Source organism: Oryzias latipes, chromosome 23 (assembly GCF_053564925.1).
Source record: "Oryzias latipes strain Hd-rR chromosome 23, Olatipes_Hd-rR_3.1".
Classification (NCBI taxonomy): domain Eukaryota; kingdom Metazoa; phylum Chordata; class Actinopteri; order Beloniformes; family Adrianichthyidae; genus Oryzias; species Oryzias latipes.
The window spans coordinates 17,015,817-17,031,153 of record NC_136259.1 but is presented as its reverse complement, the minus strand read 5'-3'; the positions used below and the strand labels follow the sequence as shown (position 1 = coordinate 17,031,153).

Below are 15,337 nucleotides of genomic sequence, written 5' to 3'. Positions count from 1 at the left end.
TTTTCAGCCATGAAAACCTATTATCCATGATAGTTAATTGATTTCATTACATTTTTATACAAATGAGTAAAATAACAAAAGAATTGTAAATGTTTTCTGTACATTTGATTTACTTTCAAATAATTTAACATATTTGCTATGGAGTATAAAATGACTTGTTTTGCTTGATGAACTCATCTTAAAAAGATTTTTGTTTGTTGTATTTTACTTTTTTATAATGGATTTTGAATGAAAACCAATATGGTTTTAGAGGAAAACAGATCCACCTCATTGGATATCATTGACGCTGTGGAGGAAATCACAAATCCTCTGGACGAAAAGAAATATGCAGCTGGAATTTTCATTGACTTAAAAAAAAATTTGACACTCTCAATCATGACATCCTACTTGACAAACTGGAAGTATATGGGATAAGAGGACTAGCGCTAACTTGGGTCAAAAGCTAGCTAACGGGAAGAAAACAATTTGTCAAGATTGATGAATATACATCAGAAACCATAGAGATAAGTTGTGATGTCCCACACGGGTCAATTCTGGGCCCGCTGCTATTCAATAGATACATAAATGATATATTCAATGTTTTAAAGTTACTGTTTACTGAAATCATGAATGGATGTTTTCTGAAGATAGTCAATCATTACTAGGCACTGGATTTTGTTACTTGAAAGAATTTATCGGATCTGAACCCAATTACAAAAACTGTAAAACTATTAAATGAATTAACTATATAAATTAATTAACAAATGATATAAATTTGCTTCTCCCCACTACTTTTCAAGCCATAAATCAAGCTCTACTTGACTTTCGTTATTGATCACTGTATTTAATTAAGCAAATGTGATTAATGTGACTTTTTTGGTTGTTTTATTTTCTGCTTTTTTTTTATCTATGCATTTCAACATTTTTGTAATGAGATTGATAAATATGTGTAAATTCTTTACTGCTTTGAATACAACGCTTGATAAAAATCAATAAATCAAATCAAATCAAATCAATCAATTTTCTGTACAAGTAAGATCTCTTTTTTTGTAGAAGCTTAAAAGTTAAGTTGTTGCATGAAAAGTCAACTTTAGCTTTTATAAACAATAAAGAATCCTCAATTGTTATTAGACAAATGTATGATTTATCCACTTTGTGTTCTACAGTGTTTTGCGTGTTCATCTTAGTATGAATTCCCCATAGGGAAAATAAATGGTGTTTAGTATCTTGCTTTTCTGTGGTTACATCTACTCCAAATGCTAAAGACTATTACAGTAAAAGCAAGAAGATTGACTAATTAATTCATAGAGGAGGGGAAATGTATGAGAGAACATTAGATGGCTAGTTGAGTGAGAGGCTGTTTGAAGGATTAGTGAGAGCTGGGAGCTGAACTAAACTGAATACCAGGAAAATATAGAACTAAAAGAGGGCAGATACACTGGAGAATGTGTATAGATAACATGAATAATCTACACCTTTTTGTCCTCGTCTCCCTTGATTCCTCAGGCTGTTACTTTAAGGAAGCATAAACACTCTTGCGCACAGCTGGCGAGCTGCGATTACTGAATATGGAAGCAGGAATATTATTCAGCTTCTAAACACACGTGGAGCAAACCTGAGGGAAACTGTGTCATATGGACCAAAGACAGGTCTGATAAGATCCAGGCTTGTTTGTTAATGAAGCTATATTGGTTTGGCTTCGGAGCACAAGGGACAACACAGAGTAAGGCCAAGTGCTGTAATTTAAAATCTACGTATATCCAGTAACATGGCTTTCATGCCATGTTCACACCAAGTCAGAAACACGCGTTCAAGTTACCACTTACAATTTAAAGTCTGTGTAAACGCACATATATGTGCGTTTGGGACTTGGATAGGGACTTGGAAATTAAATTAATAATTGGTTTGTACCTAACTTGATATATATGACATGACGCCAAGTCTTTCATTTATCAGAATAGAGCTTTGAAAGAAAAAGTCGGAAGCAAGATTTGCAAGATATGCACCACTTTGACATTTTGCACCAAACCTCCTCCACCTGATACATGCATTAGTATCAGGAATTGACAGATCAGTGTGAACACCGTATGCTAAAAGGACATTCAAGAATGCCCATTTACAGTGTTATTGAACACGCATACCATTGCCCAGTGTGTATGTAATATTAGACTTACGAATTGCTTCACTACCTCTCTGGCTCATGTCTACTACCCCAATTGTAGTGTATATTGAAGCTGTAGCAGCGTTCGAAAGTTTTTTAAGGAGGTCCCGTAGAGATTTAGGGGTTGCTATCACTCCGCCGGTAGAGTGATTTGCGTTGCACTTGTGTGTGAAGGAAAAAAGTATTTCTTTATGAGTGTTCTCTGAAGCACAAACGTTTAGATTTAAATGTAAAAAAATTAGTTTTTGCAAGACTTTCTAAAGTTACCGTATAAAACCGATGTGTATTTCAAAGGGCTGGCAGCTACGCGCTAACATAAATGAATGGCAATGTCATCAAGCGGTTGTAATATCCTAATTTGAAGACACTATTTTTATTTTTTCCGTATTTCTCTACTTGGAGCAATAAATGTAGGGGTAGGGAGAAGCCGAGAATTAGGGAAACAATTTGGATTTGGCCTTGTACAGCTGATTTTTTTTATAAATTTTTAATGTTAAATTTTAATTGTTTTCCCTGGTTTTCTGTTAGTCTAGTTCCCCATTCAGGGTTTAAAATAGTAGGAGTTGGTATATTTGGGAAAAAAGAAAAAAAGTCCACCATCTAAGCAGCTCCAGCACAGTTTGGCTTTCCTCAGCATTTCTTATTCTGGAAGTTCCATAAGGGCAACAATCTGAGATTATCAAACAAAGAGGAAGAAAAGAGCCAATAATAATTTGAGAGAGGAAGAGAAAATTCAAATGGATGATCCTACAGGTCTCAGATCAATAAAAATGTGTGACTGTGAGGGCTTTCAATGGGCAAGACACATGTCCAAACACACAAATACACAAAGTGAGTCAAATATGCAGGGATGAGGCTTATTTTGAACACAGTACTGCGGGTGTTAGCCTACTGTCCCACCAAAAATGAAGACTGAGCCCTGATAGCGCCAACAACAAAGCACAGCCTCTGGATAGATTTCCTATACCCAAACGGAAGCTGGACCAAAACAAAGTCATAGATAATCCTCCCTCTTTTGCCTCCTTTTGTGCTCCATCACCTCCCTCTTTCTCCTTGTGCCTTTACTCCTGTCACTCAATCGCTTCTGCTCTTTCCCACCATTTCTTTCTTTTCCTCTCTCAGGATGCCTCTATCTCCCCACATTTATCCCTGCTTTTCTCCCAGTCTGTTTGTTTTTTGGCTCAGTTCTATCTTTTTCCTCTGTCCTCATCACTTGCTCAATTCTACTCCTCTTTGTGTGCTCTTTTCAAAAATCTATTTTACTTTAGTGCTACTCTCTTGTTTCTCTCCATTCTTGAATGTTTTTTCCCCACATTTTTGGAAAATTAAAACTTTATTTATAAATATCAATATTGAAAAAAAGGATTTTGGTGTTTCTGATAGGTGATGGAGAAGTGGATCTATGGAGCAGAAGATCCACCATTGGAACATGTATGATGACTTTGACAGGAAAAAATCCCAACAAAACAAAAACCCAAAGTTGGCTTCTGATGGGAAATTCTGAAAAGCAAACAGAAGAAAACTACTAAATTTACAAAATTTTCATTTCTTCCTTAAAAGAACTGTCTAATGCAAAAGTCTAAATTCAACACCAGCACAGAAAAATTTATTTACCTCTGAGCAGTTTTTGCAGTTAAAGTAAAGCATTTTTCGTTCCCTTCTTTAAAACAACTTCTCAATACTGGCTATAAAATGCTGTGCATTTAAAGCAGGAGAGGACTTGAGTATTTGTAGCTTGTTGGCCAATTAAAAACTCAAACAGACATAGAGCCCTCTTTTAGAAGAAGCCTCTTTGCCAATAGTATGAATTATTAAAGATAATGACATCCTCTGTAAAATAAAAAAAAGAAACTATCACTGAAAATAGGTCTGAGTCTCTTAGGTTTTCTGTGATTTCTGCATGAGTAAAAACAACACATGAAAAATGGATGTTAAGACAAACACAATTCTTTTGTCTTGCACGAAAAATTTGGGAGTAACAGTCTATGGAGCTGTCAAAACCCATAAAGAAATGTAAATGTATATACCGTATAATTTGTTCCTTACCTTATCTTCAAAATCTCAGATAGACTTTGATGACTTTTCTGAAAAACTACTTCAATGTATTACGATCATGCATGATTACAGTTGTTGTAAAGATTTTGATTTATACATTGTTTTCATTTCCATCTATTCATCCATTTTCTCACAGGCTTAATCCCCTTTCAGTCACAGGGTGGCTGGAGCCTATCCCAGCCACAGTTGAAAAAAGGCAGGTCACACCCTGGATAGTTCACAAATCTATCATGGGACAACACAAGCACGCAGCCACACTCACTCACATTCACACCTAAAGTCACTAAATGAAATATGATGCATATTTTTAAACTACGGGAAGAAGCTAGAGCGACTGTTGTCGTGTCATTTTACCAAAACCCAAACAGAGGTGCATGTTTGTATTGGTCCTACCAAGGCTGTCAGTTTCAAATAAAAAAAAATTCAATTCGGACTGTGACAGAGGGGAAAAAATGCATTAATTATTGATAGATGGGTTCTTAAATACCCAAAATGTATTCTAGTTTACATCAGGCATGTCAAATGAAGTTTTTACCCCATGTGGTTTCTAATTAAAACAAATCTGTAAGCAATGCTGTGCAGGACATTGACTAATTAAATAAAACTACACCTTTCAAACCCTCAATTGAAGGATTTCTGTAAGCAACACAGCCATTAATCTTGGTTTTTTAGCATAATTTATTTTTTATATATTCTATTAAAAATATTCAAGTGTTTGACACACCTACAGTGTGTTTTAGTTTTAGGCCCTGTCCAGTAGCTGAGCTAAAATAAAACTAAAGACATATGTAGTATTTACAACAGCTCTCGAATTCAGAGTGATGCAATCATTGAGCCTGTCAAGTCATTTGAGTGAGTTAAGCTAGCAGGTGTCCTGCACCCCAGGTGACCTTCAGAAATCAATTACCATGCCTAACGGAGGCACCTGTGGCACAATGCCCACAGAGAAAATTACTCGCTGATTGCACTGGTGCTGCAAAAGCGCATGTGTGTGCAAAAGGGAGAGATTCTTTCCCCTACATACAATAACATGGGGTTTCGTGAGATTTTGCTCCAATCTGTAATGTGCAGAAGGCAATAACAAGTCTGGATGTCTCTGTGTCAGGAAACATTCAGTTTCATGGCTGCTTGAGAGGCTTGCAGATGTAGTACAGCTGGTTTATAGTGAGAATATTAAGATTCAGTCCAACTGTGTGCATCATAAATCACAGAGCAGATGTAAAGCTGGGATCTAAGTGACAATGGACAGAATGTCGAGCACCAGCGCAAAAAAAGCTTAGGAAGTGTAACACAGAGCTACAAGATATAAAGATACCCTCTACTTCTTGTGTGTTTCCTTTTCAATTCAAACTCAAATTGTTTTTTTTCGTTGTCAGCTGAAGATTAGGGTCAGATACAAAGAAGCATCTTTAATCATTTTTGGGTCTGTATATCTTTAGCCAAATTGTTGTGAATCAGAAGCAGACAAAAAACGCCATTGGAAAAAAACTTGTAACAATGACATAAGTGCTCAAATCGGTGGGCCTCAAGCTCCCTGCTCTGCTCCATTCTGATGCACCCACCTGCAGACAAATAGATCCTCAAAACTGTACGGCTGTAAATATATCCAACATTGTTCGCCAATTTGGTTGCACCTTTAAAGTTGTGTTGGGCTTGTGAGGAGCTGTAAACTAGTAGGAGAGCATTTAAACAGATGGATGTTGGGAAATGAGGATAGGCTTACTATGCACCAACAGTTCCATCCACAACTCAGAGAGGAATTTATAAAGAAATACTGCTGCCCTGCAGAAGCTATGTCATAGAAAATAACACAGGTTTTTAGATTTTGGCTAAAAACAATATAATCATAATAGAAAGACCACAAGAACGCTTTTAAAATAGATAAAAAGATCATGGAGTGGGACTTTAAAGAATCCTAAATTGACTTTTTACTATACTTATGTCCATTTACCTTTCACTAATTTGTCTATAAATTCGAAGACAATATTAAAAAATAGAAATGTAATTACTTTGTTTATATCAATTTTTCCATATTTTTCCTATCATATTTTACAGGCTATTTGGGATTTGGACATTGAGGGAATCAATGCAAAATACAAATAATATTTTAGAGCAAAAGCTGATTCTTTACAATGTCAGCATCCATCATGCATCCATAACTGTCAATAGACCAATAATGGCTGAACTGTCCATGGTGCTGAAAATATCACATGGCTGCTGCAAATTTAATAAAAGGTCCAGAAGTGACAGAGCTTAAATTGTTTCAATAAAACCTAAGATGTTGAAGGTCTCATCAAGATTTCTTTTCTTTTTTCTTATCTCTGGGAAAATTAATTTGTGGAAAAGGTTGACGCCAGGTTTCACTTTGATTTTACAACTCATTAATCAATCCTCATCTGTGCTGTGATCTTATAGAGCAGCCTACTTTCCACGGTGATAGCTGAATTCATTTGCTAGACTTTTTGGAGGGCATGAAGCACAGCAACAGCTGTTAGTTCAAAATGGTGTTGAACATCTCCAAGTTAAGCTATAAAACTATTGTCTTAAGAAACTTTTTTAAAGATGAGACATGTCAACCTGGTAAAATAAGTCTATCTGTGTTATAACTTTTTCTATGATTTTTTTTAAGTTACTTGTTTCTCTCATATAAAGGATTTGTGATGAGGAAGGTAAAATTTTCGTGTGGACCCAGGAGAATTGCTGAAGTGTAAAATAAAGATGACAGGGGCATCCAAAAGATGGAATGCAGCTGTAAAAAATAGTTTTACATATATGCTTAAAAAGCACAAAAATGGAGGGTAAGAAAAACACAAACTGAACCAAAATAAGCAGAAAACTAAAAAATCAACTATAATATGCAAGAGGGACCTGATTTATTAACGAAATCAGGAGTATGGAAGATGTACGTGCATGAGGCCTGTGAATATATATACTTTATTGACGAATACATGTACTATATTGACATTTGTCCGACCCTGACAGGTAAGGGTAACATCTAGATAATGGAAGCTGATTTTTTTAACTTCGTGGGGAAAAGCAGCTTGTCCTCCACTAGTTTAGAGAGAAGCATGAACCTGACAGCTGTTCCTTCAGGTAACACTGAAAACAGCAGTTGCTCCTCGTTGCAAACTGCTGGTGCCACGCTGCGACACAGATGCACGTCCAAGCGCACGCACATCCACCTACATACACGCGAACCCACCGCCACCCCACTCCTGATCCCCTGTTGCTATGGAACCTGTCGCCAAGGCAGAGGTATGTGGTTGTGATGAAGGTGGTTGATGGGGGGCGACGACGACGGTTATGAAGAGAATAGAGGTTGGGGAAATAACCGCCTGTCAAGCCGCACGGCTGCCTCGGCCACAGACAAATGCGTTGCTGCCTGGGCATCGCTCTCTGCAACGTGGGTGGAAGGAAGGAGCGACGCGTAATACTGCGCAATGCAAACAGAGCCTTTCCTCGCCGTGACACTGGCAGGGTTTTCGGTCTCTCCCACCACCATCACGCCGGCGTGGTTAGAAAAACACTTTAAAAGTCGTGACGTGTGTACTGTCCTCTCTTCCATTCCCAAAATAACTCATCAAGCAAATTCTCAGCGGGAAAATAAAAGTCCTGCTGCCACCTGTCATCTATGCAGCTTCCCCCGCGTCCTTTATCATAAGAGGCCTCCAGTCATATTTAAAGTAATAAACTATTTAGTTACTAAACAAAAACAACAGGACAGATTGTTGTGTTTGATTCAACAGACTCCACGATCTGTTTACGCACAAGCTTGGAGATGTCTCAAACTGTGCCAGTTGCCCCCCGAATCCCACCTTCTGCCACGCATGATTAGGCCCTGACGAATCCACAAGTGTGGACCGAACCAATCGATTCCATAGGCCTTGCTCATATCCGCTCATACCTGCAGTTAAAGAACGAGTTGGTGCTGCCGAGATGGAATAAACAAAAAGTGCACACAGAGACACAGTGGCAACTTGAGAACTGCATCTGTCCATCTGTTGAAACGAAAGAAATGACACCCCTTCATCACTCTCTCTCCGCCTTCCTTCCCTTATCTTCCTCTCCTTTCCCCTCACCAACTCCATTTCCAGACCACCATACTTCTCAGTCCCCCTCCCCTCCTCATTCACACTCATATGTTTGTTAGTTAAATAAAAGAAGGCGCAACGTACCTTGATGGTTCTCAAGGGTGTCCTCCGGGATGTACATGTTTTTGCTATCATTTACCATAAACGTAGTCCTGTGTTATCCCTAGAGGTGAATGGGAAGAGAGGGAGGAAAAGGGAACCAACCGGGGGAGGGAAAAAGACCCCCAAAAATAAAGAAATGATACAAGGAGAGGAGTAACAAAAGAAAAAAAACTGTCTGACACGGACAGTTTTGGGGGTAATCCGTTATTTTTGTTTATGGGGAGGGTCGCTTTGGATGGAGTGAATATTACCTAATCCCCATGATGGAGGTGAAGGCGAGAAAAAAGAGGGAGCTTTCGGCAGAACCGGTTGGGAAAACGCACCGGTGCATCCCTCGGTACATCCGGGCCCTAGGCGAGAAACATGAAACCAGCCCTGCGTCCAATTCAATTCACACTCCTCTCCCCCTTGTCTTCGCACTGGTTAGGTAAAAGGGAAAACAACTGAGGTTTGGAAATGTCAGAAAGAACGGACGCTGTCAGTGACGGTCGCAATGGAAGTGCGCAAAAGACGCATTCGTGCGCATCTTCAGCAGCGTGTCATCAGAATGGCAGAGGATGAAGAAGCAGAGGAGGTGGAGGTGAAGGAGGAGGAAAAAGAGGAGGAAGAGGAGAGGAGGAAATTTTGAAAATGAAAGGTGTGTAAATATTCCATCACGGCTTAAACCTCCCCGCGCGGGCTGTCGGTTATTCCAAAAAGCAGACTCCCCAGATAACAAAAGCCAGGCCGTCCTGCTTCATCCGAGTGTTGGTTTCTCTGCCCCGATCCAGTCCATGACGGTCCGGTCGTGTGCGCCTGTGACTCAGTCTGTCTGTCAGCCTCTCGGTGTGTCTCACTGAGCGGGAGTTTGCCTCTGCTGCCCCTGCAGCTCAGCTCTGCAGTGATACCGAGAGAGAAGGAGAGAGCAAGAGCGTGGGGTACCCCCCCTTTCAGCACATGTAGACGCCTTGACTGTTTCCAGATGTGTGCGCGCGCGTCTGTGTGTGTGAGTTTGCTCCAAAGGAAGGAAGGAGGGAAGTAAGGAGGGGAGGGGGGGGGGGGTAAACGGCACAGGCAATAGAGGAGAACCAGCGGCTGTTTTCCAGATGATGATGAAGATGGTGATGCCTGTGAGGATGAGGGTATTATGAAGCGTGCCCACAACGTCAGAATTGTTTTTGGGGTAAGTACAGAAAAGAGAAAGAAGGCATGCGGAGGAGGAGGAAGAAGAGGAAAGTGTGTGCGTGTAAAACAGCATAATGATCCATAGCAGGCTCAAAGAAAGACTTTAATTTGTTCAGGAACAAACAGAGATTGTAGACCTGTGCATGCCATTGGTCCACAGTCCCCCACATCTGGATTTTTTCAGCTCGCTCTTTTCTTTGGCCAAAGTTGTGTTTACACGCTCACTAAATATCTGGGTTTTGGACTCCTTTATGACTCAAGCTCTGATCTTTTCACAGCTCCTTTCAAACTAGAACAAACCACAAAGATGCAGATTTTTCAAGATCGTTTGATCCAAAAGTCACGGAGTTCAGTGGATCTATGAGGTCAGATGTCAAAGAATGAATGTGATCCTCTTGATCCACAGGACAAGACATCGTTAGACTTTGATTGTGGTTTTTCATTTTTTCTTTTCCCCCTTCACTACAGTCACATTTGCTTAAACGCTGGTCTGCACAACCAGGAACAAATTATGCTTAGCCCTCTAGGCATGTCATTGTCTGGAGGTAGGGGCCTCTTTTACTCAGGTAACACAATGAAACAAAGCTCATTTGGGAGTAAAATGTCAAACAAAAACAACATCAGCTATTACCTAAATAGCCCTAAACAATGCTTTGATGACATTATTCAGCTTGGCTCCACCAGTCAAATAGGCCTGGACTTGCCCGCTGAAACAAACAGTCTCAAGTTAAGCATTTTTTAACAAAAAGCTTCTTTTTGGATCTTGAAATCAAAACTTCTTTTCTAAGGGATCTTTCTTTTTCTTTTGCCATTTATTGAGAAAATACAAATTGTGGCTTACAGATTAATGAAATCACTCCCATCTTTTACTGAAAGTTCCTCTCCGATGATCTTTTGATCCATTTTAAAAGCCTTCCCATTGGTCTTTTAATTATGATGATACCAATTTTAGAAAAAAATCAAAAAACCTGTGTCGTTTTCTAGGACAGATTCTGCAGAGCAGTAGCTCATTAAAAATTCGCCTCTGAGTTATGAGCAACCCCGCCCCCTTACCTTGCCCGTTGCTGCGTTCTCTGTTTATGTGCTCTAATGCTAGTTTACAGCCCCTCACACAAATATAATCTTCTTCAAATGGCATTTTTTTTCACCTGTTCCCGATTAGCAATGATTTTAATAAAAATAAAACTGAGAAATGAATTTTAAGCCTAATTTTCTTAAATGGTCCTCCATCATTAGAAAAATGCCAGTTCCACAATGTGTAAATCAAAATAAAGCACAACATTCAGAAGATTAAAAACACCAACACCACAGTTATCATCAGAATGGGTCTTGTACTATAGAGTACAGCACTGTGCTTACTTTGCTTCAGAGGTGGAAAGGAATAAACTCAAACACCTGACATTAAAAAAGGACAAAGCAAAGACACTGAGTTTATTAGCTGATAATGGCTCCCTAAAGATATGTGAACAAGTTTCTCTAAAAAAAAAAGCTTTCTATTGTATTTCTGAAGTGTTTTGACTAAAGTATGACAGGAGTTTTGTTAATATTTCTGAAAACTGTGTTAACTTTTGAAAATAATAAGCATTGTAAACATTCAATTTGACTAAATACAACATTATAATAAAAATGCCCGTCTAGGTTTTCTTAACCAAAAAGGAGCCTTCTACTTATCAATAATATCAATAACAAATGACTTAACTTACTGGAAGCAAAGATGTGAAGTGATACATGACTGATGAGCACATTTTGGTTAGAAGGGCATCAGATGATGTGGTGAACCCTTCATACTTCATTTATCCAGAACAGATTCTGATTGCCTTTATGAGTCAGAGCAAAGTTCCGAAAAGCAATGTACCAAAAATGAAATTATCTATTACCATATATTGTAGCACTGAGTTTAGATGCTTTATCTTCTCTGATTGAACCCTTTGTTTCAGAAGTGGGATTTCTGTTACGCTTTTTGTTTCTCAACACATAATTCAGATTTAATTTAACTAAAAGAATTGCAAGATAAATAAAGAACATGAAAACAAATTAAATAATTCAATTTGCATCTAATTTAGTGTTTTATTTGTGTTTATATATGTTTTTCTTTTTAAACCAACATAATCTGACCCAGTAATATACAAGGAGAACAGCGAAAAGCTTTCCACATTCTAATCTTGGTTGTGGCCTTCCCATATAATTGTCCTTGACATGGAATAAAAAGTTAACAATATGCAGGCCTCATGTCAGTCTGGCTGTGGGCTATAATCAGGAGGTGAATCGGGTAGTTCAGCCATGCCTGTATTCATTTGCTCAGTGCTAAAGTGCCAAATCACCACCCACTATTCCATCCAGTTTAAAGCTTTTTGTCTCCATGTGTCACTGTAGACATAGTAAAGACAGACAGGCAACTCAGAAAGCTCAATTTGTTAACTGAATTGTCTTTTTCTGAAAAATGCATAATTTGTTTGATATAGATGTTCTGTTATTACAGAGTATTACTAATAAATTGATCGTTTCTGGTACTTTTTTCCACTGCTTCATAGGGTGCAAAAATTCCAGACTGAGAACATTAGAACATATGAAAGGATAAACTGGTTCCACTTTAAACATTTGTAATATTTAAAATCGGTTCATGGACTGTTTCAGAATTCATACTCTAATCTATTCAAACCAATTACTGGAGTCCAAGAAGCCTTTGGTTTTGTCTTTTTTTTATTTTTTGTAGAACTAAATTAGTATTGTTCCTACTTAGTATGATAGATCTAGATTTGGTTGGTAGCTCTCCTGAAGGTACCATTTTTACATTTAAAGGTACTTTATGATTTGTCATAGTTACCAATAAAGACGTTTTTTATTATTAGTTGTAGTCGTAGTAAAAAGCTTGGTCGAATAGTTACCAAATATCAAATGCAGATGTTTAGCTTTTCATCATTTTTAATTATTGAATAAATTGCCTAGAATACATTTCAGACATGTTTTCAAATGAAGTAAATGTTTACATCTCAGATTAGATTCGAGATTCGAGAAATGTGGGCTACTTGATATTGTGTATTATGTACTCCACTAGCCCTCAAAAGCCAATGTCTTCCACAGCCGGTCATCTAAAGCCATGAAAATATTTTGTTGTCGAATATTCAGTGCATCCCTACTAGCAATATGTAAGGTATTGAGAGCAATGACCTTTTAATTAGTTAGATAAAACATAAACTAGGGAGGAAATAACACAACACAACTAAAAATAACTAACTAATCAAAAAAAGCACCACATTCAGAATAATGCTGAAATACAGTTCAGTTCTGATTATGTGTTAGTGTCTTGACTTAGAATTGCAGTTTTCTAAGTATATTTTGATCTTTTGAGTTAAGCCTTAAGTGTTTCATGTTATTCAATTTTTTTTTTGTATTAGTTTATCTTCTTTAGACAGCATACTAATGAACTGCGTCATGGTTTCCAGCATTACTTTCTACTCTGGACTCTGAGGCTAAGTGTTGTTTTTTTTCTTTCAGTAAATACTCTTCCAGGTTTTATTAATGCTTTGTCAGATCCATTCTTTTTAGAGTTACTAATAGTTATCTTCTGAATGATGCTGTTAATACGCTGCAACCAAATGAATAATAGTAAGGGTAACAAAATTGCCCATTAGAATCAGTAAGCTGCAGCCCAATGATAGTACATTCTTGAGTTGTTTTTGCATTTATGTTTATTTAATAGTATTTATTGTTTCATATATGTGTTTTTCCTTAAAAAGCAGTGTGTTTATTGTTAGAAAAACAGCATCACTGTAGTCTATAAGCTCCTCCTAGACTCTATCTCATTTTACTTTCTGAATGTTCACTCTGACATGAGAGTCGAACCTTATATCATTAATAGAACCGATCAAGGCCAGTTTCATGCGCTCTGTATGTTCCCAAATAAGGAAATCAAGAGTCACAAGATTAAAACCCATCCAAAAAGTCACAAGATGAATCTGTGACTCTAATACTCATTTCTATTAACCCATTTGACAGTTTGGGAGCCTGAAGCAGTTGTTTACACAAACAAACATCGGCTTTAATCTCTTTTCATGGAAATGTTCCAAATTCAATCATGGTGAAAATGTGGAAAGTGCTTTTATAACAAACTAAATAGACTAAATACATTGAGTAATAATAAAGTTTTAAAAATAAACCCTGAAGAATAACTAGTATGTGTCTTCCAAACTAGTTTTTTACTAAAGCAGATGACTCCCATATCGGTACTGGAGACATCATGAGACAGATGGACATTATTAGACTTAACACACTAAACCTGGCTTCTGCTTAATTGTGTTATTCAGTGAATGAAAGAAGGACAGATAGGAAAGATTGAGAGGGAGATGAGTGGACGGAGGGCAGGTCGTGAGAACAGATATCTCAGCCTGGAGGGGACGGTACACAAACATGCAGAGACACATTCAAAAATGTCCTCTGTAATTCAGCCTACCCATGGAACATCAGTTCTATTTAGGACTCTTTTATTTTTGCTGTTCTAGACCTCTTTGTATGGAGTGTGCGAGTGAGACTCTCCCAACGGATCTCTGGGAATCTTAGACAAACATTCAAATGCTCTAGTCTTTTGTGGGAAATCAGCAACCTGCTGGTCACTTAAAGGGGAATTCCTTGCATTGTTTTTTTTTTTTTGCTGAGTATTTTGAATCTTTTCTCTTTAACTTTAAAAAATGAAAAATTGTACATTTGAATGCTAATTTACTGTACGAGTTTCAAATTTAATGATTTAATTCCAAAAAGTACTTCAAAAGTAACCAAAGACTTCAACATTTTGCAGCACTTGTCTTTTAAAAGTCAGAATAGTATCATTTCAACCTTAAACCATTATTGGTTATTTTGGGAGTTCTGATGTTATCTTGTCCTGGTTTCCTGTCTAAAAAGAAGAATTGCCGTTTAGAATCGATATCATATTTCCACTTCAAAAGATACTTAGATCCACAACTTTTAATGCAACATATCAATCCTTTATTTATGAGCTTATATGATTAAACTGATAGATTTTATATGACAAATAATCCCCCAGAAGTATGAAGAAAAACAAACTGTTACATAATAAATTGGTGGCTTTCTCTCCTTTCAGTTTTTGACTGCTCATAATCACAAGTGTAAACATTTCAGAGTGTCATAGCTACACTGCAATGTGATTTCTTCAGTAACCAGACAATATAACTTCAGCAATGCTAAAATTAATAAATACTTCAACACTAAAAATTAGGTTTTTTGCATACTAGAATACTAGTATGTGCATACTTTTACCCTGACAGTCATCACTTCACGACTTCTGCATATAGACCCAAATCACCCACATTTCAACCAACAGACACTAATTCAGAGCTTAAAAGCCAAGTTTCTCACTTTAATATGATAACATAAAAGCTTCAATCCATTTTAAAAGGTCAAATATCTTAATTCATTGCAATACCAACAAAAATAATCTAATGTCTCAATTTCTTGTCACGGTGGGGGTTGAGGGAGTACCCAGGTGCAGAAAGGGGGAGGCAGGAGGTTCCAGGAACAAGGTCTTTAATAACTAAAAAAAACAATACTACTGCAGCAAGCAGGCAAACTCGAAAACACCTGAAAACACTTGAATAGGGAAGAGCATAATATGGACCAGCCCAGGAGGAAGGGAAAGACAGGACTTAAATACATACAGACAAACGAGACACAGGTGACAACAATGAGGGCGGATGGGAACCAAAAGTAGAACTCGAGTACAACACAAAACAGGAAACCCCACAAAACAAAACAGGAAGTGAACTCAAAACAT

General features: G+C 37.6%; 1 protein-coding gene across 31 annotated transcripts in view; it reads right to left on the bottom strand.

Annotated features, from left to right (window-relative positions):
- The window catches only part of cacna1c (calcium channel, voltage-dependent, L type, alpha 1C subunit), a 192,246-nt gene that overhangs the window by 171,159 nt on the left and 5,750 nt on the right, over positions 1-15,337 (bottom strand). For 5 of the 31 annotated variants that reach the window (XM_078942248.1, XM_078942261.1, XM_078942262.1 and 2 more), the window contains exon 1: positions 8,371-9,364. The exons of the other annotated variants lie outside the window; for them this stretch is intronic. In XM_078942248.1, coding sequence (XP_078798374.1) covers positions 8,371-8,428 — 58 coding nt within the window. In that variant the 5' untranslated portion in view covers positions 8,429-9,364. Of the gene's footprint in view, positions 1-8,370; positions 9,365-15,337 lie in introns of those variants that run through there. 31 annotated transcript variants of the gene reach the window in all.